A 26275-nucleotide genomic window follows, 5' to 3' on the forward strand; every position below is an offset into this window, starting at 1 on the left:
TGTGTGAGAGGCGCTGCCTCTGAGAATCAGTCACATTGGGGTCCTCAGGTTCAACCAGGACTGGCTCATCCCTGCACAATGGTCTTAGCCATCCTTACTATGAACCTTTTCCAAGATGCAACTTGAACGAGCAGCATAGGAGTATGTTTGAGCCATCCTAAGACATCCTTGGGAGAGAGGGGGCCCTTTAGTGAGTCGCTCTCCTCAGATCACCCTAAATACAGTGTGTGTGTGTGTGTGTGTGTGTGTGTGTGTGTGTGTGTGTGTAGAGGGGGACGGAGGAGGAGAATGGGGAGGGGGAAAAGGAAGGAGGAAGAAAAGGAGAAGGAGGAGGAGGAGGAGAGAGACTGTGCTGTACAAAACCAATCTCACTGTCTTCCACCTCCTCCCACCCCTACATGCTCCGTGCAGACAAGTTTTGGTTGTAGTTTCTCAGGTGACTGTTCCTAGCAAAGGCGCTGCCTGGGGCCTCAAGGTGAGCCAGGGCTTGCTCCCACAAGCATTCCTTTGAAGTGACACCTAGTCTTTCCTCTGCAAACATCAAAGGGCTGAAGGCCTCACCTCTGCTGTAGCCCACAGTGAAGCCCCCTCCCCCCAGCACTGTTCACAAAGGGAGGAGGGGACAGGAACCTGCTCTGTTCACGTCTGCGCTCCATGTCCCTTCACTGCCTGTGGTAGCTCTGTGCTGGCCTTACCAGGACGCACAACTGAGAAAGTGAGAGGCACTATGGTAGTAGTTTCAGGGGTGTGCACCTCAAAATCAGCTCCTTTATGAATCTTTTAGTTCCCTGTCCTCAGAAGGAGATTCTCATAGTACCCTTAGTCAGCCACTCTGTTGCCCCAAAAGGATGTTGTCCCCAATGGAGCTGGCCCTCTGAGGACCATGGAGGATCTTGCAGATAGCATCTCCATATGGGTCCTTAGGTAGGGATGTGTCTTCCTCTGCTGGGTTAACACTCTTTTCATCCCAGGCTAGAAAGCTCATCCTGTCTTTTCCTCACTGACATATTAAACCAGTCCTTTCCAGTCCTTTTGAGTCTCTGCAGCTGCTACTGGGCCTACAGTCATTTCAAGCATCTTTGAAATTACTGGTTATTCACAGTAACTTTCTAGAGGGCAGAATTTTCTATGTGGGTGTTCTCAGAAGCCCAGGGCATCTCCACTGTGTTACTGTGATGACTCCAACTTCAAAGGGTCTATAGGGAGGGGACTCAGGTGTGACAGAGCTGACCAAATGCAGTTTATGAATAGGCATTCTCCACTCAAATCCTCTGGGAGACAAGGGGATAGGACCCAGCCATGAGTTAGCTGGGGTTAACAGAAAAATGACTGTTAAGGGACGAGGATGTCCCTGATCAGCCTTCCACGTGCAGATCACGCCTTGGAACTTGTAGGTACTTAGGAAAAAAGGGGTGACTTAGGCCACGCCTGTCAAGGGATCTGGTAGGTGAGGGGGAGTTCCCTGTAAAGAAAGATAGATTTGCATCATCACGAGTCAGAGAAGAAAGCATCACCAGTAGAGGATGTGTGGTCAACAGGCCTCTTGGACTGGGCCTCTCATGGATACAGAGTCAGTGTCACGGTGGGACAGATGGAAGAACAGGCTGAAAGGGACTGAACCCAAGTGTGTGGGGTCTTTGAGACCCAGTGGCTTCACAGATAACTAAGCACACACGTGACTGTGCATTCAACTGCACCGGGTCTGGATCCTGACCAACCGGGAAGACCAGCTGTGCACCTGATGACCACCTGTGATCTACCTGTTACAGGTAGGACCCCTGTAACATCATATCTGATGCCCAGGGGCCATACCGTTAAATCCCTTGGCAGGGGTCATTAGAGACTAGTTCTTCTCTGGAGCCAGAAACCAAAGCCTGAGACAAGGTCACAGTACATAGTATGAATTTATTTGGTAAATCATGTTAATCAAATTGGTTTTCCAATTAATTTTGCTAGGTCTTGCAGCTGTACGTGTAGCTAGTGTGTCAGGTTTTCCTAGGCTGAGTACGAATAAGGTCACATTTATGGCTAAACAACAGCTCCTAGCCCCCTGGCTTTAGTAACAGGAATCTGGGCCTTTTCCACAACTAAGTCCTGGGTTTCCCACACTCACTGGCTGCATTCTACTCAACTCTAGCACTGACCCTCCCCATTTCTGGTACTGCTGAGCCAACTGCCACTTGAGGACCCAGTGGACTGGTGACACACACCAGGCAAGTCTCCTTCACTCACTATTTTGGAATGAATTGGTGGATTCTCAAGCCCTATTCTCCTCCCCCCAACCCCTGTCTCCTGGTTCAGGGTCACCAATCTTGACACAGCTGTATCCCTCCAGGATACCTTACCTTTCCCCAGTTTATGGCTCTAGATTCCCCACCCTCTTTGGTAATGATACTCTTGGAACCTAGAGAGCTTTCCACCATAAGAGTGTCGCTGCTATGTACACACCGGTTTTAGCTCTGGTCATCGATGGGGATGGTGGCTATTCAACCTACTAAAGCCTTTGCTCTGGGGAATCTTGCCTGCCAGACACACTTGCACATGGAGAGGACCACTTGACTCTGTTGGATGAGGGAAGAGCTCCTTACAGGGAGAGAACACAAATGAGGTGGTCCCAAGACCTACCCACGCATGGATGAACCTAAAGCCGCTGTATAGCTCGGTGTCACAGGTGTCATCTCTGTCCAAGACAGCTATGGGACAAAACATCATCCAAGGTTGGGAGCCTCATTTCTGGGTCTGCATAGCCCTGAGTTGCCACCAATGAGTTCCTGGAGGCCCAGCCCTGAGGTGGGGTTCTAGTCCTGGTACCCTCACTTCCCTACAGCTGCTGCCAAGGTCCTTAACTCTGTCCTCCTTAAATATTCCTTCCTTGGCCCACAGATGGCTCCATATTGAACACGGCCACAGCCACCATGGCATGGAAGTGCCTACCCTTCAATGGCTTCCAGTGGGCGGAAGCCATAGACTCTCAGGAGGAAGCTGCCCTCCCTCCACCCTCCCTACTCACCTTTCCTACTGCTCTCCATGTCTCAACCCTTCCTGCCCATCTGCCTTCCTCCTGCCCATCCTCTTCTTCCCCCTCCTCTTTCTCTCCCTCTATCTTTCTCTCTCTCTATCTTTCTCTCCCTCCATCTTCTCCTCCCTCCCTCCTTCCCCTTCCCGCTCCTCCTTTCCCCTACATCTTGCTTCACCTCTGTCTTCTGCTCTGTGGGCAGCTCCCAGGTTCTAGCTACAGCTCCATCTTTTTCTACCCCTCCCCACGTGATCAGCCCACCCCTAGCCTCTTACCCTGAAGGATCTACCTAGTGTTAGCTTTTCTTCCTAAAGCACGTGAAGTCTCATGGGATTCTTCCCATCCCACTCCTTCCATCTTGCAAAAGCACCCCACATTTTATCCTTCTAATCATTTCACTGTCTGGAACAGCTGAGTCATCGGAAGCAAAGCTTTCAGCTGTCACTGGGAGCGCCAGAGCCAGAGGGGCCGATGAAGGCTCCAACGCTGTCATTTCCCTCCAGGAACTGGTGAGCCCCTCACCACCTTCCTCAAATCCAGGCCTTTATGCTGCTTGTGAAGATAGCCCTCCCCCAACCCCCAATCCCTGGCCAGCTTCCTAGACAGTATCACCAGTGCCAGCTCCCCAACCAGGCCCAATAAGGACAACTTCTTCCTTCTGCTATGGCTGAACCAAGTTAAGACCAACTCTTTCTCGTCATTCTCTTTATACTGGTGTGATGACCTCCTTCCCAGGCTGTCCAAGTTAGAAGGCTGATTTCCTTCAAAAGAGCTATCTTTTTAGGCTGAAGCTTGCTTAGTCCTAGAACAGCGTTGCTACCAGATGGCAACAGGAGAGGGGGAATCCAGTTCCAGCTCTAGCGTGTCTCTGTCCTTCCCGGGCTATACTCCACTCCCCTGCCTCTCTGCCCCTTTCCACTCTGTCCCCATTGGCTCTGTCCTATCTCCTGTTTCCCTATGACCTGCTTCACACAGCCCCCTCCCTCCACCTAATCCTTCTCAGCCCTTAAAAAGCCCTCTCTGTCCTCATTTCTGTGAGGTCGTTGCCAAGAGAACTTCAGAAGAGACTAGAAAAAAAAAAGTACAAGCTTGCTCCATCTTGAAGGCATATTTCTTCCCTAGCCCTGAATCTCCACGAAAACAGTCTAGATTCCCAGTCCTTTCTTTTCCTTTTAGACTCTCCAACAGAATGGAAAGACAGGAAAGCTAAGAAACAGACTTTTCAAGCTACATTTTGGTTTTTGGTTCTTCTGCTTCATACATTTTAGACTTAGAAATGAAGACTTCACCCGGTTCTTTAGCAAATTCAAAAACGCGTGACATCTGTCACCCCGTCCAGGTGATGTGAAAAGGTCGTAGGAGTATAGAGAACAAAGATGGTGCCCAGTGAGTGTCAAAAGGCAAGTCCAGGATGGTGTTTATGAGAATGTGGGACTGCGATTTCCTTCCCTTGAAGGGGGTACCTTCCCTTAACCCCTGGAGACCGTGGCATCCTGTTGGACCAGCTGGACTGTGAAAGGCCGGTGGGCCTTGATGCTCATGCGAAATTCTTTGATGACAAAGTAGTAGCAGAAAACATCAAGGCAGCAGTTGATGTTGGAGAAACACAGAGACAGCTGCAGGAACAAGCTGATGCCTTGCTTCACTCTGCAATCCAAGATAAAGCGGTTCCTCACCAGATACTGCAGGAAGAAACCCAAGTGCACTGGGAGAAAGGAGACCACAAAGACGATAAGATTGGTAGCAATGGTCCAGATGCAGGCTCTCGGTCGGATCCTGTTCTTCGGGCTGTCTGGACAGTGCAGTAGAATGTGAATGCTCCTGTATGAGCAGAAGCCCATGATGCCCATGGGAAGGAGGAAGCCAAAGATCTCCAGGGGGAAGAAGACCCTGGCACTCCAGGTACCGTCAGACATGTTGTGGAAGCACTTGTATTTCTCCACTTCCCTGTGGAAAGTATAGATGGGGATGCTTCCAATCCACACCAGCATCCAGATGATGCAGCAGATCCCAAAGATCTTCCTGGGGGACCGGAGGTGGCTGGCCAGGATGGGGTACTGGAGAGCCAGGAACCTGTCCAGGCTGATGAAGCAGATGGTGAAGACACTCCCGTACATGCTGATGAAGTAGAGGCACTCCACCAGAGTGCAGAAGGCCAGCGAGGGGGACTCCACTTGTGGCAGGACCATCTTGAATGGGAGGGAGAGCACAAGCAATAAGTCGAAGACAGCCAAGTTGATCATGTAGATAGAAGTGGCGATGTATTCCAGTTGCCTCTTCTTCAGGAAGGCACTAAAGCCTCGAATGGCCAGTAGGTTGAGGACCAGGCCAAGGAGGAAGGTGGGGATGTGGACTGCCAGCTGCAAGGTACTGGTCAGCTTATCCACGGAATTGAACGAGCAGTTGTCGCTCTCTGGCCGGCTCATGTTCTTGCCTGCAACAGCAACAGTAGATGAGAGAGTTCCTCTCACTCCCTTGAGCTGATGAACAACAACTTGGCAGAGAATGAGGAACACTTAACAATCCATGCTTAGTGTATTGCAAGCAGTGAACAGAGAACGAGGGGCTTGGAAGATGGCCTGGGGATGAGGCCATGCAAGTACAAGGACTGGAGCTTAGACCTCCAGAACCCACATGCATTCTGGATGGGCATAGTGGTCCGCTCATAATACTGCTGCACAGGAGGAGGGGGAGACAGAGATCCCTGTAACAAGCTGGTAAACTAGAGTAGCTAAATTCAAGAGAGAGATCCCACCTCAGTATATAAACCGAAGGTGATTGAGGGAGACACCTGCCTTCAACCTTTGACCAGCACACACGCGTGCACACACACACACACCCCTACGAAAATTGGACTTTCCGTGCATGAACCTCTCTCCTTTTCTAAAATCAGAGCTTTTATGGAAAGGAATAACAACACAAACTCTGAATCATGCTGGTTTAAGCGAAGACAGAATTTCACACCATTGAAAACTGCCAGGCCTGGAGGTGTGTGTCTGTGGTGTGAACCTGTCACCCAGAAACTGGCAGGGGACTGAAAGGCAAGAGGATCACAAGTGGAAGACTAGTTTTGATAACCTAGAAAGGCCCTGACTCAAATGTTAGAAAAAGTAGAAAGAGGCCTGGGGACCCAGCTCAGGGATGGAGCACCCGCCTAGCACATGCAATACCTCTGGTTGGGTCTCCAGCAACACAAACAGAAGAGAGGGGCAGGAGGGGAGGAAGAGTAGGAGAGAAGAAGAGGGAAAGGAAGGAAAGGGAAAGTATTGGGGTGCAGCCAGATCTGGGTTTCAAGTGCTGTTTGGAGGCTCCAGTTCCTCTTTAAGCATGGGACCCTCTAGCTCCTTCACCCACTTTTTTTGATGTTGATATTTTAAGCAGTTGACAACGCCCCTGACTTCAGGGATGATCCTGACCAGCACATCACATTCTGCCCTGGACACAGGAACTGATTTGTCTACTGGGTCAAGGGAGGGTGTGTGGCCTGTCCATGGCAACTAAAAGCAATCAGATCCATGCCTGGGCTATTTCTGGGTGGCTTGAGATGAAGTTTGGAAAAGCTACAGCCTCTGCTGCCCTTGAGGAGAGAAATTCAGGCAGAAAATGAGTCTTCATGGAAGAAGGGACCTTCCCAGAGGGGATGAAGTGGGAGACTGAGGTCTGTCTAGGATAAAGAAAGGCCTTTAGAGGACAAGGACACGAGGGCCAGGGCTCGAGGTGTGCCTTCCCAGGAGCAGGGCCTTGGGCAGGCTCTGAGCAGGTCTGGCTAATGAGTCTGGCCACTTTAGAAGGGTAAGATTGTCATTGTGGGGTTCAGTATAAAGGAAGGGGTGCCTGGAACGGACTAAAAAGATAATCAGTCCATGCCTTCAGACTCCAGAGCTAGACTTCTAGAAAAATGATGAATTAGGACCTAATGCCAGCCTTTCCCTCCTCCTCCTTCTCCTCCTGCTCCTTCTCCTCCCCCTCCTCTCCTCCTCCTCCTTCTCCTCCTGCTCCTCCTCCTCCCCCTCCTCTCCTCCTCCTCTTCTTCCTCCTCCTCCTCCTTCTTCCTCTCTCTCTCTCTCTTTCTCTCTCTCTCTCTCTTCTTTCTTCTACTTCCCTCAAACAAGGACAAGCTGCTAATGCACCAGGCCCTAGACATTGGGCGGAGGTTTTCATCAGCACACAGGACCCTTCATTGAGAGGCGGTTTCCACCTGGCCCCTTCTCTAACCACTGCAACACTAGGCACCCAGGGAACAGGTACAGCCAAGGCCTCCTCCATCTCTCTTTTTGTCCCTCCTTCACGCTCCAAGAGAGAAACTCCAATATGCAGAGAAGGGGTGTCAACATAGCTTGTCACCAGACAAAACCTTGTACCAGTGGTCAGGGTGTTGCTTTTAGCTTACGCTATTATACTGGATATTTTTTAACCTAAAAAAGCAATTTAGGCATTCAATAAAATATCCAAAGAGTACAAAAGCACATGTCGCCTCTGTACCCTAGGGCCTCAGTTGTACTTTCCAGAGCTAACGATGGAGGACAGCTGCTTGCAGATTTTCTCCAGGAGTTTCTAGTTATAATCATGTTTGTATAACATATACATAACTATGGTATCTTTGAAATTAAAAAAAAAAACTATACCTATAGTTCTGCCCCTTACTTTTTCAGTGAACAATGCTTCTTAGCAATTGTTCCTCAGGAGTATACATAACTCAGTTGTCTCTAGTAGCCTCCCTGAATTCATTGTGTGGATGGAACACCACTCATTTGACCAGAAGCTTAGTAACAAACATTTAGGCTTCCAAGTATCTTCCTGGGTAACAACGAACTCCATATCCCACGTCTTGTGGCTTATTTCTTTGCTATGTCACCACTGCCAAGAGAATTCCCATTCCTTAGCTGTTTCTCATTGCTTACAGCTTCCTAGGGAGCATGTGAGAAGAAAAGACTTGGATATTTTTGAGTGGGGAGTGGCAGAGGTGTGCGCATGTGTGGAAACAGAGGTCGGTTGGTATCAGAGTCCTTCTTTGTCATGCTCCACCATTTTGCCCCTTTGTTTGTTTTCTGAGACAGAATCTCTCTCACTGAACCTGGAGCTCACTGCCCTGTAGGGCTACATGCATACGCTACAGTGCCTAACTTTTATGTGCCTGGGATTTGAACCCAGATCCTCATGTTTGCACCCACTTCACCCATTGACTGCTGCCCCACTTTTAGGTATTTTAAAGATCCTAAGTGGAATACCATTCCCAAACACTTAGTGACTCCTATTTAAAAGGGGGAAAAACTATACAATAGACATATTTATAGACAGACCCTTTATTGAGTGTTATCTGTTAAACACTTAAGGTACACCACGTGATCCAGATGGCTCCCTACGAGTCTGTGCTTTCCTATGTGTGAGCTTTTCTTAGGCTCATGTCACAGAGACACAGGAAAGCACCTCTCCCATGACAAGTACTTTAGACCTGTGCTGGCTAGTTTTATGTCAACTTGATACAAGCTAAATTCATCTAAGAGGAGGGACCCTCAATTGAGAAAATGCCTCCATAAGATCCAGCTGTAGGGCAGTTTCTTAATTAGTGAGTGATGGGGAAAGGTCCAGCCTATTGTGGGTGGTGCAATCCCTGGGCTGATGGTCCTGGGTTCTATAAGAAAGCAAGATAAGCAAGCCAGTAAGCAGCACCTCCATGGCGTCTGTATCAACTCCTGCTTCCAGGACCTAATACTTGCATATTGCTGTTCATCATCAGCGGAAGTCAGGACAGGAACTCACAACTTCAACGATGAACAGCACATTATATGGAAGTGTGACTGAAATAAATCCTTTCTTCCTCAAGTTGTTTTTGGTTATGGTGTTTCATCACGGCAATAGTAACCTCAACTAAGACAAGACCCCTGTGGGTTGTGCTGAGGAACCTCTGGCAATGGTCTCAAACTCAGGTCTCCCATGTAACTCTGCTAAGGGTAGGATGGCGGAAGAGACCAGCTGCAGGCAACAAATGAAACGCAAAATGACAGGCTGCTTCCTCCTGACACAATATGCAGAGCGCCCCAGGCCAATCTCAGAAATAACTAGTGTGACTTGGAAGCCACAAGATAAACTTTGGTATTTGGCTGCCACACAAGCAAGGTTCAGATCCTCAGAACCTACCAAAAAAGTCCAAAATAGTGATATGTGCCTGTAACCCCAGCTGGATCTCTGAAACTCATTGGCCAGACAATCTGTAGCCATGAGCTTCTGTTTCAGTCAAAGACGTTGTCTCAAAACATAAAGGTAGAGAAAATTTGAGAAAAGACACCTGACACTGACCTAGGGCCTACACATATGTTTATCAGCATGTATGCATGCACACACACACAAACACTTGTGCATGAGCTGGCTATGGTAGGATACACTTATAATCTCAGCACTTGGGAGTAGAGGCAGGAGGACCACTTGAGCTCAGGAGTTCAAGACTGAATTGTATAGCACAGTGAGACCACCAGCAAAAGGAAAAGAAGATTGAAAGCTGTGGTGGTTTGAATCAAAATGGCCCCCACAGGCCCGCAGGAAATGACATTATCAGGAGGTGTGGCCTTTTTGGAGTAGGTGTGACCTTGTTGTAGGAAGTATGTCACTAGGGGTTGCCTTTGCCTTATTGGGGATGGGCTTTGAGGTTTCAGAAGCTCAAGCCAGGCCTAGAGGTTCACTCTCTCTTCCTGTTGCCTGTGGATCCAGATGTAGAACTCTCAGCTCCTTCTCCAACACCTTATCTGCCTGCAAGCTGCCGTGCTTCCCACCATGATGATAATGAACTGTGAGCCAGTCTCAATTAAATGTTTTCCTTCATAAGAGTTACATAGTCAAGGTGTCTCTTCACAACAATAAAACCCTAACTAAGACAGAAGGGAAGGAGGGAGGGAAGGAAGAGAGAAACAACAGACAGCAAGAAAAAATTGGTCTGGTCAAAAGTGATGATCCAAGCCCCTGGGATAAGTCTACACACACACACAAACACAGACAGAGAGAGACACACAGAAAGAGACAGACAGAGAGACAGAGAGACAGAGAGACACAGAGAGAGAAACAGACAGGACTCAGCTGTTGGCATCCTCAGCAGAACTACCTTAAAGGTTCCGTTTAAATTCCTGAAAGACATCAAATAGAGCCTTCTCAGAAAGTGATCTTTGAAGCCAGCAGATGCACTCTACAGACAGGCATAAAGCAATCAGAAATTGAAAAAGTTTCTTCCAGCTAATGGTAGACTTATTAGAGGTCTGAAATATTAATATTCTCAATTCTCTCTGAGGGTCAAGGGGAATCGTCTTCAGAGGGGAACTGAAGTGATGGCTCAGTGGTTAATAGCACTCGCTACTCTTACAGAGGACCAGAGTTCACTTTTTAGCACCCACATGGAGAGTCACAATGGTCTATAACTTCCCTGGGGATGTGACACCTTCTTCTGGCCTGTGGTGTATATGCACAAGCAGCAAGCTCTCATACACATAAAATAAAAACAAATCTTTTTTTTTTTTAAATCTGGGTCATCAGAGGAATGAGATAAGAAGGCATAGCTGTACTCTGGGAAAGAGAAGAAACAGGCATCCTTAGAAAAGACAAAACTACTTATAATAAAGACCAGTCCAGACTCAACCTAAGGCAGAACTAGGCACCTTCTGTTCCAGCCAATCCAAGTCTGCAACGATCTACAGATAATACTGTAGGGCACCGAGTTCCTTCAAGTCAGAAGCAGTTGCTAAGACATAGCTAGACATCCAAGAAGCTGAGGAGCAAAGCAGTAAGAGGGTGGGCGTTCAAACCCTCATATGGCTGCCCTTGAGAAAGAGAGGAAAAAAGTAGGTGAGAAGAGCTTCCCATCCACAGTCAGCTTTGAGAGAATCATGGCCACGGTCATGGGGCTTCCCTGAACCCAGCCTCCTGTAGGAGAAATCCTGCAGTGGTTTGAATGAAAATGGCCCCCATAGGCTCAAAGGGAGGTGTGGCCTTGTTAGAGTAGGTGTGGCCTTGCTGGAGGAAGTGTGTCACTGAAGATGAGCTTTGAGGTTTCAGAATCCCAAGCCAGGCCCAGTGTCACTCTCCCTGTTACCTGCCAGTCTGGATGTAGAACTCTCAGCTACTTTTCCAGCACCGTGTCTGCCTGTGTGCCACCATGCTTCCCAGTGCGATGATAATGGACTGAACCTCTGAATTGTAAGCCAGCCCAAATTAAATGTCCTCTTTTTATAAGAATTGCTGTGATCATAGTGACACTTCACAGCAATAGAAACCCTAACTAAGATAAATTCTTAAAAGAAGAACGGGAAAAGCCTGGTGTTCTCATATCTGCTGGCTGGGAGTAGGCCTGGGAGGATATCGTAGTGGACCTCAGGGGACTGCTAGGCTGTACATCTTGTCACTAGGGCTCTGGGAAACAGGTGTCCTGGAAATGTGATCAGAGCAGACAGCAGCACCAGCAGAGTGGTCCTGATGCTGCCCAGATATGAAGCACTGGCTAGCATCCCAAGTATAGCAGTGAGATTGCCCTGGCTTCCATCATGGCAGCACCACCCAGTGGTGGGCCACCTGTCTTCAAGCTGGGATTGCTGGGCCCCCTTTCTTCTAGAAGAATTTGAATGGAAGAGAAGCTCACCCTCCTACCAGAGAGAAGGAAGAATTAAAAGGGGGAAAGGTCCAGGGCCAAACAACCAGAGCCTGTGTTAGAGCTGAGGGGCTGGAGGGGGCTCTGGGTCATTTGCTTCCGGCAACTGGGTGAGCCCTAAGAAATGACACTAACTTAGACAGACAGAAAACAAAATAAACTGAGAAGCTAGAAGCCAGTATCCATGCCAAACCTTAACAGAGAGCCACGCCCAGGTGTTCTGCTGATATCTTTATTTTATCTTGTTAATTATTTATACATTGATCTATTTATATTGCAGATAGCCTTCAGTGCCACAGACACGCATTAATAAACCAACCCATGTTCCCTGCGCACCTCTTTGGAAACACTTAACACCAGCAGAGATCTGAGGAAGAACATTGGAAAGAAGACTCTCTTAACCAGCCAGATTGTCACTTGGGAGTGAAGAGCACAGAAGGCCTCTCTCAAGTTATGTCCCCTCCTCCAAATACTGCTTCCAAGTTTCATGCTTCCGATAGTTCACAAGAGAATTTAGAGTGAATATCAGGTGGGACTCCTTGGAACCCAGCTTGGGCAGCAGAAACTATAGAAGGGCCTTTGGAATGAACATGGTAGGGCCAAGAAATCATGGCAGTAAGAGATGATCTTACAAAAAAGGCTGGAGTATTGCTCAGTGGCAGAGCACCGGTACACAAGAGGCTCTGGTGGTGTCCCCAGCACTGGGGTGGAAGGGAGGGACGGAGAGAAGAAGGGAAGGAGGGAGGGAGGGAGGGAGGGAGGGAGGGAGGGAGCAAGAGCAGAAAACTATGTGCTTGTAAGGTTCAGTTCCAGCCACAGTTATAGTTTCAGGCATCTCTGCCGGGGGTCTTGGAACACAAGCCCAAGATAAGGGCAGCTGTATAATGTATGCAAATCGACAAGGAAGGAAGAACGGGTTTAGGTTGTAAGAGCTGTGGACAGAGACTGACAGACAGCACCCAGGATGAAGCAGTTATTTGTTAATATTCCACAAGGAGGTCCATGCCTCTGTTTTAATCTATTTAACCTCGATCTTTATAAATTAAATTAAATTTGTGATTAATGTGCATTAATTGTGTGATTAATGTGTATTAATTGTGCATATTTCTAGGGTGTGGTATGATGCCAGAGCCGAAAGCATTTCCTCTTTTGGTTTTTGGTTTTTGGTTTTGTTTTTTTCATGTCCTCTGCCTTCAAGCTCCCCTCGTGCAGAGCTTCATCAAACATAGGGCCAGCCATTGTGGGCCACAGCCACCATTTTTTGTTGTTGTTGATTTTTTCGAGACAGGGTTTCTCTGTATAGCCTGGGCTGTCCTGGAACTCACTCTGTAGACCAGGCTAGCCTCGAACTCAGAAATCCGCCTGCCTCTGCCTCCCAAGTGCTGGGATTAAAGGCGTGCGCCACCACCGCCCGGCTACAGCCACCATTAAAACTACAGAATACTAGAACTTAAAATGTGTTCTTTTTATTATTATTTTCGCTAATTACAGAAATTTAAGTGTGAGATTTTAGTTTCTATTATTACATTTACTCTGTATGCATCTGTGTGTGTCCATGTCCGTGTCCGTGTGTGTGTGTGTGTGTGTGCATGTGTGTGTGTGTATGTGTGTGTACATGTGCCACAGCAAGTCTATGGAGGTTAGAGGGCAACTTATACAGCTGGGTTCTCTCCTTCCACATGTGGGTCCCTGGGACGGCAGGTTGTCAGGCTTGCCTGCAAGTACCTTTACTCGCTGAGCCATCTCGCTAGGCCAAATGTAGGGTTTTCTTTCTTTTTTTTTTTTTTCCAAAGAATCTTAAAATAACCGGTGAGTATTAAAAATGAGCATCTGTGAGAGCAGAAGGGAGACTAGTTGAGGAGAGGAAGGGGACGAGCAGACTCTGTGAGGTAATGGGGAAGAGTATGGTCAAAATACACAAGCGTGTACAAGAATGTCATCATAGTGAAACCCACTATCATGTATGATTGGTATTTGATAAATTCCGTGGCTAGAACAGAACATCTATCTTCAAAATCACCGAAGACGATGAAGGAACAAAATCATCAGACTATGCAACACAGAGTAACTATAACTGGAAAAGGAACTAAGCACAGAAATGATAGTAAATATGAAATATCCCCAAATTCTCAGTTCAGTTAAAAAAATTATTATTCAAGCCGGGTGTAGTGAAGCACCCTTTTGACGTGGGAGGCAGAGGCAGGCGTTGAGTTCTAAGCCAGCCAGGGCTTCATAGTTCTAAGCCAGCCAGAGCTTCATAGTGAAATCCTATAAAACAAACAAACAACAACAGGAACAAACAACAAAACCCAGAAATAACGAACTCTGCTCTTATCAAGGACGCACAACTGACAGTCTTCAGTGTGACAATCTCACGATAACAGAGAAAACAGAAACAGAAGCAAGTTCTGATAGCCAACGGCAGAACCAGCACTGAGCCTCAGGAAGAAGGTTGTCTTCTGAGGGAGCAGAGGGTACGGCAGGGGAGTTGATGGGGGTGTATGATGGAACTACAAGATACTCTACTTGTGTGTGCTGCTGGCAATAATGAAACCTACTTGCACCACAAATACATGCTAATAAAAATGTAATAAACAGAAAGGGGAAAGGGTTCTTTTCTACTAATAAAGGGAAAATAGAGGCTAGGAGTGCAGCTCAGTGGTAAAGCACTGGCCTGGTATGCACGGGTCCTAGGTGCTCCAGCAACACAAAAAATAAAGAAGAGAAGGAAGATAAAGCCATGAAGGCCAGCACCGAAGTCTCGTGCAGGGACAGCACAGTACAGAAGAATACAGAGACAGAATTTAGAGATCTGCTAACCAAGGTGAGTAGTATCAGAGACTTCAGCAGATTCAAGCAAATCAAGCAGAAAAACACACATTGGAACAGAATTAAACAAACTATGGTTGATATTACTCAACAGTTCTTGAGTCTTGTTTTAAGGAAATAAGTAACCTATTTTTATCCTTTTACATCAAAGAGACATTTGTCAAAATGAATTATCTATCTAGAAAGAATAAAACACCCGTCAAAAACACAAGGTAGTCAGGGCATGGCGGTATATGCCTTTAATCCTGGTATTTAGGATGTAGAGGCAGGAAGATTTCTAAGGTTGAGGCCAGCTGGTCTACATAGAGTTTCAAGCCAGCCATACATAGTGAGACACTGTCTAAAAAAGAAAGAAAGAGAAAAAAGAAAAAAGAAAGAAAAGAGAGAGAGAGAGAGAGAGAGAGAGAGAGAAGAAAGAAAATAAGACAAACAAACAACAAACCCTAGGCAGAAATTGTGTTGTCTATGTTCTCTGACCACATACAGAAGTATAGAAGAAAACAAAATGCTTGACATGTCTTCAAGAATGCAAGAAGGTTTTGACTTGTTTTTTTTTAATCAACTTGCAGGATGCAGCCCAAACCATTTGGAGACAAATATATATCCCTGGATGCTGTAATTTATGTTTTTTTTTTAAGAGAAAAAAGGGAGAAGAAAACTTAATAAGTGAATTAAGTAACCCACTTGAGCGTTTAGAATTGGGGTGGGGAAGAGTCTCTAGGAAATTAGGAGAAAAATAAAAATGAAAAACAGAAGAACCAGAATCCGGAAGTGTACCAGGTGTGGGGCAGGGGCAGACACTGCGCTAGACCAGCACACCATTTTCTAAGGCAATCCTCGGCAGTGATCAAGAAAGCAAACTGAAATGTTTATCCAGAAGTAGGAGACAGTAAGCCCGAGAGGAAGGAGATAGATAATTGTAACAAGAGGCGCTCTCCCTCCCGCCCCACCCCCACCCCCGTATACAGCCACACAAACCCTTCACACAACTGAAGACTCACAACACGAAACACCAGTTACCAAACCTGAACAAGATGGAGAAGCATCCATCAAGCTAGTAATCATGAAAGAAACAGTGCGCCATCAAAGATTGCTCATGAATCAAGCAGTCACCTTTTTCGGGGTTTTAAGTAACTGGTGATTCCAGACGCTATGAACTATGTCAGAACACAAGATAATCTTTAATGAGCATCTGCCGGCAAAGTTCACACAAGTACCAGACTTGATATGCGTAGCACAAAAGAGAAAAACTAGTGCTCAGATTGTACATGTGGCCATCCTAATTGAGAGGCTACCAGGTAGAATTCAGTACGCTATGATTACAAACACTGTGGCTAAGTCAGATCTGTGGCAGAAATATAAACTAGCTTCCACGGAAACATCTACAAACCTTGTGGATCACATCATTTTAAGGGAAAATGAGAAGCTATCTGCTAATATAAATAGCATTTCATGACAGTTATTTAAATGAAGGGATAGAAAGCACTTCTTAGAATAAGAAGTACCTTGCTGACTCCATAGCAACTTTGTGTTTAATGATAAAATAATAAAAGCATTCTTACTGAAATCAGACACAAGCACTCAGATATCCCAGATACTGTACCGAGACATCTGACAGAAATAAGATAAAATGAGATGCCACTCCCATCTCATCTCCCCCACCCCCACCCCCACCAAATCAATAATAAAAGCGTAGTCAGTGAACTGAAACTATTAGATTCCATCAGTAAGAACTGACTGAGGCCTTTATCTGATGACAAGCAGCTGAAGATACTCAGACTCATTAAGAAATTGCATTTGACAAAAATCAAACCAGAGGAAAAAGCTAGATGAAAATTTAACATGTGACAGCCTGTTTATTAGAATAATTGAAAAGACAAGGCCAAGGTACAATCCTCAAAACTGAGAGAGAGAGAGACAGAGAGAGAGAGAGAGAGAGACAGAGAGAGAGACAGAGAGAGAGAGACACAGAGAGAGAGAGACACAGAGAGAGAGAGACAGAGAGAAAGAAAAAGGGTCTGGAGAGTTGCCACAATGGATAAGAACACTTGTTGCTCTTCCAAATGACCCAGGCTGGATTCCAGTACCCACATGGCAGACCCTCCTCACCTGTAACTCCAGTCCCAGAGCATCTGAAGCCCTCTTCTGAATGCTGTGAACACCTGGCACACATTGTGGACACACACACGGAAACAAACACTCATGTATGTGCAATAAATAAATTAAAAAAAATTTTAAAAAGAAAACAGCCCAGCTTTGTAGAATAGAAATTTTCTTTTTTAAAAGTTGACATAAAATAATATACTGAATAAAACAAAGTGCAGCAAATATTTTAGATAAGCAATATCTTTCTCTCTGAGAAGATGCTCCAGAAACAGACAAATGACAGAAAAGGATTTACCGAGAGATAAAACGTTATCTCTCGGGAAGCCAGCAAGGACTCATCAATACTCAAATGAATATGTAAGCCCATACACGGCACACACGCTAGAATATTTTGTTAATCATAAGCCACAAAACTCATATTAGCTTTCTATTTAGTAACACGTAGACTTTAAGCAAACTATGTAAAAGGAGAAAATTATGTAGAGAAACGTGTTCTTTTGGCATTTTTTTTCTAATAATGAAAAAGTACACACATTAAAACACTAAGCAGTGGTTAAATTCACTACAGTAAATTCACTCAATGGAAAAATTTTTGATGCTATGTTTATGCTGACTAGGTTACATAAAAACCCACAAACTATGAAATTATACATTCAGAATGATTGCAAGCGTGATTTTTAAAAACCCACACACATAGAAAAAAAAAACCCTAGAAAAAAATTTCCATATGCCGGACAGTGTTATACTCTAGCAGTTGGATGGTGGGTGGTTTTTTAATTACTGTCTTTTTATTTATTTATTTTTATGTATATTCTTATCACAATCATACAGGAAAACATGGAAGCAATATAATATACTTTAAAAACTTTGTCAAATGCCAGGAACGGAAGGAAAATGATAAAAATAGCTTTTGAAACAAAGTGTGGTCTGGATGAACTCGAGGCGTGGCAAGGGAGTGAAGGTACAAAGAGATGCTTTGAGCTACCCTGCACTCAGCTGGGGGGCATCCTCTTCCCAGGTCGGACAGAATCATTTGTTTGTTTTCTTGCTTTTTGGGAGACAGGAGTCTCACTATGTTACTCTGGCTGGCCTGGAGCTCACTGTGTAGACCAAGCTGGCCTCAAACTCACGAAGTTCCAAATTTATTCACTATTTTAAGCTTCTTTTCTTCTTCTTCTTCTTCTTCTTCTTCTTCTTCTTCTTCTTCTTCTTTTTTTTTTTTTAAATACCTAGTTGGAAGGATTCATATCTGTCATCCCAACACCTCCAAAGCTGAATCAGGAGAATCTCAATTCAGACCAACCTGGGCTCTTTGAGACTCAGTCTCAAAATAAATGAATAAATAAATAAACAAACAAATAAATAAAGTGGGTGGAAGTAATGATATCTAATATATAATTCTCTCAGTTTGGTGAGCTCTTAAAAGGCATAGATGCAGATACCAGGGTTTTTGTTTTGTTTTGTTTCCTAATTTGATATTTAGGTTAAATGATCTTATCTCATTTGAAAAGACAAAAGGAAGAGAAATTTTATGATAGAAACTGAAATTGAAAAAAAAAATCAGTCTCAATTTGGGGGAGGGGTGGGTGGGTAATGCAAACACAATAAAGTTTAATATCAATGTTTTCTATGAAAAAGGAGCATGCACTTAAAAATCCAAACATATCTTATGGGTAAGAAGCAGAGAAAATGAAGAGGCAGGGGGATGCCGAGATGATACGGCTTCAGCTTGACTCATCGGGCTTGTGGTTTGCTAAGCAAGAAAGAAATGGGAAAATATTTTTTTTTCTAGTCAAAAGAATTGCCAGAGTAGAGAGTACCCTATGAGGATAATAACTATGACAAATAATGAAATCTGAAACACTGAATTTACATTCCAATGAACATGGTGAAGAAATACATGCTGGGAATGTGCCAGAAAATGCAAAGCAAAGTAAGAGAAATGGAAAAGTAACTGTAGTTAGTGACTGTGGTGATTGACCCTAAAAATACCATTAATCAAATAAAGAAGGCAGTTCTCTGGCCAGCCGCGTTCACAGGAGCGCTAGCTGCACAGATCAGAGACCAAAGCCCGAAAGGAGGGAGTCTCTGTGGACAGAAGGGTCTCATGCAACATCTGTTCCACTCCTGAGTCCAGGACGCTCTGAAGAGCAAAGCGGTTCACACTCCTGCTTGGACCGCTAACAAGTTATTGGAGAACCTGAACCCGCACAGCCACAGTCCTGTAACTGACATGGAACGCATTCTCCCTCACTTCGAAGACTCTAGCATAGATAACCCGAGTGAGAGATAAAAATCCGGAAGTGTGTTACTGAAATATTGGAAAGGATCAAATAGAGACACAAAAACACAGATGGAGTTGCAGCAAGTGAGAATTTCTAGGTATTCTTTCCTACATATAGGAAAATAAGAAAAGGGTGATCCAAGACTACTCTGACACCAGTTAGAAGAGAAACAGGCTGCAGTAGCCGTTCGTGGCTTTCATCACCCTAGGCCCCAAGGCTGCCTGGTTGCAGGGGCTGCTGCTGGTGAAGGGCTGCAGGGCCAGGGAAGCAGATAGGATGAGCTGACCCACAGAGGGGAGAGTCCATCCTCCGGGCTCAGGACAAGTTCCACAGTGCAGGGAAGCAGGGAAAGGGAGGGTGCATAGAAAGAGTGGCCACCTGGTGCTTCGGAGAGCCAGAGTATTTCTCTGTAAGTACTTCTGAGAGCAAAGAGGTCTCACTGTGAGCGATCTCTCTGTCATTACTGGCATGCAAGCAAGAGCAAGAGAGCTGCTTATCCAGAATATTGTAGAAAAATGCACACACACACACACACACACACACACACACTATGATCTTGTTGCAGGATGTTTTTGTTTGTAGCCCCGAAATGAAATCTTCTCTCGACATTGTGCTGTTTTCTGATGCTTACTAAAGAGAAAGAGTACCCATCACGTGAGAAGCACTGGCCCCGGGTTCTGGTTCACTCCTGGCTCTGTCAGGAGTCTTGGCTTTAGCTCTTCTTACCTATTCATAAAACCTTGCTCAGTCCTGGACCTTTGGAGTCAGCCTCACCACACTCCACCACTCTTCACACCATCTCCACCATGCAGCAACATAAACTTGGATAGCTGTAGCCCCTGTGCCCAGGGTGCCCCACCCCCACCCCGCCACACTGGGGCAGGTGGAAGGCGCATCTCCTCAGCTGAGACAGAGAATCTGAGCTGTAAGGCTCAACAGCAGCAAGCTCTCCTTTCCGTAAAGTGGCCCACGTTTCCCAAACATTACAGGTAAAGGAACAGCACACGCACACAGGAATGTTTACAGGCAAAGAGGATGTCCCCTCCCCGATACTGCGGCAAACTCATCAGCCCTGCCCACGGCTCTAGACCTCCAGGGGATCTAGACCGAGACAGTACCCTAGATCATGGGAGAGCACAGCTGGTGTGGCTTCAGGAATTCAGCTGGTGGCGTCCAAGCACTCCTTTGACCAGTGCATGCCTGTCCAGTTTCCTAGCTTGAAGCCCTGGTGTTCTTGGGATTCCCAAGTTAGAATGTAAACACCAAACCAAAAGCAGCAAAGATGACTGCCTAAGCCGGGCCTCTGCAAAGCAGAGTTCGAGGAGACAAGGTAAAATGCTCGCTTTACAAGCAAGAGATTTCAAGTGGGAGCCTCAGCACCCACATAAAACTAGATAGACCCCTGTAAACCCAGGTCTGGAAAGGCAGAGACAGGAAGCCTCCTGGGGCTTGCTGGCCAGTCTAGTCAAGTCAGTGAGCTTCAAACCCAGTGGAAGACCCTGACTCAAAAAATAAGGCAGAAAGCTATTAAGGAAGACACTCAACATTGACCTCTGGCCTCTACACACACACACACACACACACACACACAGAGAGAGAGAGAGAGATAGAGAGAGAGAGAGAGAGAGAGAGAGAGAGAGAGAGAGAGAGAGAGAAAGAGACAGACAGACAGACAGACAGACATAAACATATACATACACACTCAAGCACTCAGGCCTGTAATCTCAACACTTTGGGGTTGGGGAAGCAGCTGAAGCAGGAGAATTACCAGGAGTCCAAGGACAGCCTGGGCAGCATAGTAAGTTCTAGGTCTGTCTGAGATTCAGAGTAAGTGCTAAGAGTAGAGGGAAGGGTCAGCAGGCAGAGAAGGAGCAAGGGGGACTCACATCCAGCCATCCCACAGGAGTTGCCCTCTGGGGTCAGGTGGGACTGTTAGGAATCATCTCTGGGCAGCAGGGCAGGTGACCCTGCTGTCTAGTAATGACAGCACGATGAGAGAATCCTGTCTTCTTTGTCTTTATATCAGCAACCCACACAAAAACTGGTCCTTGAGAGGGTCTTACTAACGAAAGGCAGGCAGGCAGGAAGGCAGGCTGATCTGTTGCAGCGACTAGTGACCCCTTAAGGGAGCACATTAGAGATGAGAAGAACCTTTTTTGAGGTTATGGGTGGTACTTTGCACACCCCTGCTCCCATCCCACCCCCACTTTGAGTAGCACAAAGCCCAGTCCAGGACAGACCAGCAGACATTTTCTGATCTGGCCTTACTGGCAAGGAAGAATCTAGAATTTTCAGGGCTCTAAATGCTGGTATGTTTTCTCCTCCAGACTCTGTAGGAGACGCTTGGCTGGAGTTGAAGAACAATCACTTTATAGGCTTGCAGTCTGAGCTGACCGCTTGCTCGCCAGGGTATAAGCAGGCCCCATCGTGTACTGCCCTCAATAGCTCAGTAAAGAGACTAATACCACTCAACCCCAAGAGAGGTAAACTGAGGCAAGCAAATGACGAGGCTAGTAAGCAGCAGGGGTTTGGCTCCCCCACCCACCCATGGTTTGTCAGGAGCCTCTTGCCTGAAGGTTGTGGTAGGACTCTTGAGAACATGTAGTCTCTGGTACTTGGTGATTTCCCAGCAAGATTTCAGGGGAGTGGACTGTGGGCCAGTGGAGGTTGGTGGCACGCAAGCCAAGATGGCTGGGGAGGGCTCCTTCACTGCCTCGGGGAGCTTCCCCCACCCTGCAACCTTGACTCAGATCAGGAGGAAGTTGAGGCTTCATAGAAAAATGTCACCCATTATCAGGGACAAACCAGGTTTGCCTGCTGCCGACTGCTGCTGTCTTGGAGAGCACTCATTGCTGGCCCGCTGCGTGAGGAAGTCCACTGATTTTGGACAGGTATGAACAGAACCCAGACCTTCAGGAAAGCAAGGTAAGGTTAGAGGCACTTGGCCTCAGTTTCTCTAAATGACCAAGAGACTGTTACCTTTAGGTAATCCAGAGCAGCTGATTAAGTTTTGAGGTGTCATTTCTCCTTCAGGACTCAGCCACCTGCAAGTTCTAGGCAGAGCCACTTCCCCTCTTTGGGGCTGAACTTCCTTGGGGGTTGGGGGTGGGTACAGGGGTGGGGCCAGAGACTCCCAGGCAGCTCCAAAGTTAACCTGTTTGGCTTAGGGGCTCTTCCTCAGGGGCCCAAAAAAGGGTTAGGCATGGTCAACACTCCTCTGAGCAAAACTAAAATGTTGGGCAAGGACAGCAAATTTTCGCAGAGGGGGTCCACTCTCTTCCGTCCCCTTAGATGTACACTCACCCAGCTTCCAAAGAAATAAGAGTCAAGAGTGGGGGCAGGGCGGGATGTAAGGGTGGAGGATGAGGACTATAGGGTGTCCGGGATGAGAAGTTTTCTTCTTTCACACGAGCATCACTCAAGAACAGAGAGGACTTGAGGAGGGTCACCAGGACACATTTAACACGTTTGGTTCAGGACAGGGTCCTCTCTAGTCAGTGGTTAATGAAAACTTCCAAATTTACAGCATGAATACAAGCAAGACCTCATGATTCAGTCTGGGCTTATGTCAGCTCCACACAGGTGTCTGCAAAGGTGGTGAGCAGATGTTTCCCTGGGGACCTTCTTCAAAGGAAAGCTAGCCAGTTCCTGAGGATGCTTGGCAAGGAGCCCTCATACGGTCCAGGCAATTAGGAAAGCCAGCTGGCTGCAGCCCTTGTGCCAGGAGGAGCCCCCCCCCACCCGAGTATCAAGGCAAGGCTATTTTTATAGATCATGCATGCTGTGACTTTCATGTGTCTACAGGAATAGAAACTCCTAAGGTGGGTCTGAGTGATTCATACTGGTACAAGGGTGCTCCCTGCATACACATCGGCTTCTGTGGGAAGCAGGGGTCCTCCAGAGCTCAAGCTCAGGGTTCAGTGACAACGATGGCAGGTATGAGATAGCCATTCCAGCCCCCACTGTCTTTCATTCTGATCACCCTCAGACTGTGTGATGGGTACCACCTTCGGTGTTCCCAACCACACCCTAGCCAGAGCCAGGCTACAGGGCAAGGCAGAGCATCTAGACCAGGCCATAAGACCAGGGCTGCTGAAAACTTGACAGGCAGAAGACACACAGGGGTCCTATACCCACCCCACCATGTTACCCAGAGCATGGGTCTGGAAACCCAGCAAGGGGTTCACACAGTCTTGAGGCTACTCAAAAGGGGCTCACGCACCTTTAACTTTTGCTACTTTCTTTTTCTTTGTGCATGGGGGACTGGTTGGGGAGCAAGTTCTCCTGTATCCCAGGCTGCCCTTGGGTTCACCATACAAAGGAGATTATAGGTGTGTTCCATCCTGCTTCATATATTCTTTTTCAAGAAGAAATGCTTAAATGCTTGGCCATGAGTCAAATACACACGGGAAGACATTGAATAAAGCTATGTAAACTATCACTGTCCCACCTCCCTCAAGTGCTCTATAAAACCTGGAAAGATGGAATCTCCGTAGCAGTCAGGCAGAGACCTGCCCATGGTTCAGAGCCCCCTCTCTTTAGCTCCCTACATCCCTTTGGAACCTGAAAAAGAATGAATGAAAAAGTTTCTTGGGGGTTTCCTAAGCCTGGGATCACAGCCTTGATCCCATAAGAACAAGCTAGACGCAAGCCAGACGCTTTGGCAGTTGGGCTGGGTCCCTGCCTCCTGTCAGAGGGGGGCTCTAAAGAGACGATACCAGAGCACATACCTTCAACTTTGTCAAGTGCACCAGGCATCAAGAGAGCTCCAGGAAGCAGTTCCTTCTCAGGCGGAAAGCAAGCCCTTCTGACTGCTTACTAAGAGCTTCTCCACTACCACATCCTCTCCTGACACTACTCCATTCACCCCTTCAGCCATCAAGGCACAGCACCTGCTCTGAGGGACAGGCTTACCCTGACAGGAGTTTAACCTAAAGGTTACAGGTTAACCTAAGGGGTATATATAGGGTTAGGAGTTAACCCTAAGCAGGGTCAGGCAGGGAGGCAGGGATCAGAGAGAGACCAGAGGTAAAAAGAACAGCTCAAGTGGTCTTCTCACACACAGTGGTTGCTTGGCATTAAGAAAGACCAGGCGTAGAGGTGTCTATGAGGACAGGAGTAGGGGCTGTCTCTGAGGACAGGGGTGGGTTATCTCTGTGTAGCTGAGGTCTAAGGATTGCAGGCAATACAGGCAGAGGCTTGAAGCCAGTCAGAGAGGAGTAGAAGCTGCTCAAAGGTCACCTTGAACAAACACACTGAAAGGAAACCTTGTGAGTTCTTCCAGCTCTTCTTAAAATCCTGATCATCTCAGTGGATGGGGCAGCTCGGGGGGGGCTGGATACAGGTACTGCTCTTCAGGGGCAGAAGGAAAGGCAGAGTAAGAAACAGCCATGCTGAGGAATTGGGACCGGAAGTGGGAATGGGGTGTCTGAGAGAAGGTCACAGGGTCACCAGTAGCACCTTGATTCCTAAGAAAGCCAAGCAAGCCAAGAGAGTGGCCCCACCCCTTTGAAGAGTCTCTGTAATTTCTCCTAGCCAACTTCCTCATCCTCAACCTGGGGTCAGAAGTTCATTCGATCAATAAGCACTTGCTGATTCCCTACTCTGCGGCTTGTATGCAGTCTGTCCAAGACAGACAGTAGCGCCTTCCTCAAAACCAGTGACGAGCAGGTGAAGTAAGAGGACAAACGACACCCAACAACTCAGCTGAAGAGTCAGACTCCTTGTCCTCATGGATATATGTAAGTCTGCCGTTGTCTCCTTTAAAGAGTGTGTTTGAGGAAGGGAAAAGGCTGGTGTTGATAAGAGCATCATCCTGGTTAAAGCAACAGGGTCCCTGAGAGGCAGCTCACCAGCAAAGGGAAGGCAGGATACACTGAGGAAGGAGAAGCAAGGGGAAGAAGATGGGTTAAGGACCCTTTACAGTAGCTGCTTGTCTCACCTCTGCTCCAAATCCCAGGTTTGGTCACACTTCTGTCCCCAAGCCCAGATGATTCCCATGAGTGGTCAGACAGCTTAGGAACACCAATGAATCCCAGCCTTGGAGTCTTGGCCAAGTCTCCAAGGGAAGTCCACTTTCCTGCCTTCTAGGTGGGCCACATTAGCCACCAACAGAGGCTGAAGATGTCCGGCCTCCTTGAGAGCGGTCACATGGGCAGCTTACAGAGAGCAAGGTGTTGGATATTTCATGTCAAGGCAGGGACAGCAGCTGCTTAGAATGCCCCTCCCCTCCTCTCCCTTCCTGGAAAGTTGACTGCGAGTTCGAAGGAGGAAGTTCTAGGTGCTCGGACATCTGTGTGAGACCTGCCTGCTCTTGTATCATGACGGTGGCTGATTCTCTCAGGCTCCTGGCTTCTTTTGGTGTTCTGCCTATTACTGCTCCTGGCTATGGTCATGTCTGGATTCCCCTGAGCATGCAGATGTAGACAAAGCTAATTCTCAAACCTGATGGTTGTACTGGTGCTGAAAGTCCACAGTATCCACGGGGTGGGGTGGGGGGCTTCACAATGAAGGTTCTAGAAAACATAGATGTCAAGCAAGGCTTCTCCTGCTGCTGAATTCAGAGTAGGAGAAAATACTGTGTTTTGTGTTGACAAGGTCCTCACAGTGGGAGGGAAGCCACTGGGCCCTTTGGTACCTCCATGCCACCTACTGCATGAAGCCTCCAAATATCTTGCGTACATAAACCAATGCTCTTGAGGTAACACCGCTGGCTTCATCTTCTTCAGCTTCTACTAGAGCTGAGGGAGGTCTGACCTGAGGTGGAAGAGAAGAATCCTGGGCTGAGCCAGTAACTCCGCCTCTATCTAAATCCGGCACATTTTCTCATCTCTGATGCCACCTCTGATCCCCTTAACATTGCCCCAAGTCATAGCCACCAACTCATTTTTTAAAGGAAATTTAATTGTAGTTTTTCTTTCATCCATCCGTCTGTCTGTCTGTCTATGTTTAAGACAGAGTCTCTGTGTAGCCCTGGCTGACCTGGAACTGGCTCTTTAGACCAGGCTGACTTCGAACTCACAGAGATCCATCTGCCTCTGCTTCCCGAGTGCTGGGCTTAAGAGTGTGTGCCACCATACCCAACTAGCCTAGTCATTCTTCTTTACTTCTTATGGACATGGAGGATGGAACAGGTAGTGAGCCCCTTCAGAAGATAAACTTTCTCTTTGTGTTTCTGTTGCCTAAAGCAGCCTGTGTCCACATGCTCGTCAGAGCCATGTTCCTCCATGCTTCGGCTTCTAAAGTTCTGTCTTTGGTGACTGTGGGCCTTCTCCTCTCCCTCCATCCCTTCCTACCCTTCTTCTATGTATGCACATTTTCCCCCTGGCTCTGTTGCATGGAAATCACTAATTCTGTTACAATACTTTGGACTTTTGTTCTCGCAAAGATTTTATTCCCTTGGGCTCTTTAACA

At 46.9% G+C, this 26275-nt stretch overlaps 1 protein-coding gene across 2 annotated transcripts; it reads right to left on the reverse strand.

Annotated features, from left to right (window-relative positions):
* Positions 1-4383: 4383 nt before the first annotated feature.
* On the reverse strand, positions 4384-24923 carry Gpr55 (G protein-coupled receptor 55). 2 transcript variants are annotated; one of them, XM_028789603.1, is made up of 2 exons: positions 24804-24923; positions 4384-5450 (listed from the first exon to the last, which is right to left on the reverse strand). In XM_028789603.1, exon 2 carries the CDS (start codon positions 5440-5442, stop codon positions 4486-4488), a length of 957 nt encoding a protein of 318 aa, XP_028645436.1. In that variant the 5' UTR covers positions 5443-5450; positions 24804-24923; the 3' UTR covers positions 4384-4485. The 2 variants fall into 2 exon arrangements, with proteins under 2 accessions (XP_028645436.1, XP_028645435.1); XM_028789602.1 differs by lacking the exon at positions 24804-24923 and adding an exon at positions 21842-21889.
* Positions 24924-26275: the final 1352 nt, after the last annotated feature.

Source organism: Grammomys surdaster, unplaced genomic scaffold, assembly GCF_004785775.1.
Source record: "Grammomys surdaster isolate TR1022 unplaced genomic scaffold, NIH_TR_1.0 125846, whole genome shotgun sequence".
Lineage (NCBI taxonomy): Eukaryota > Metazoa > Chordata > Mammalia > Rodentia > Muridae > Grammomys > Grammomys surdaster.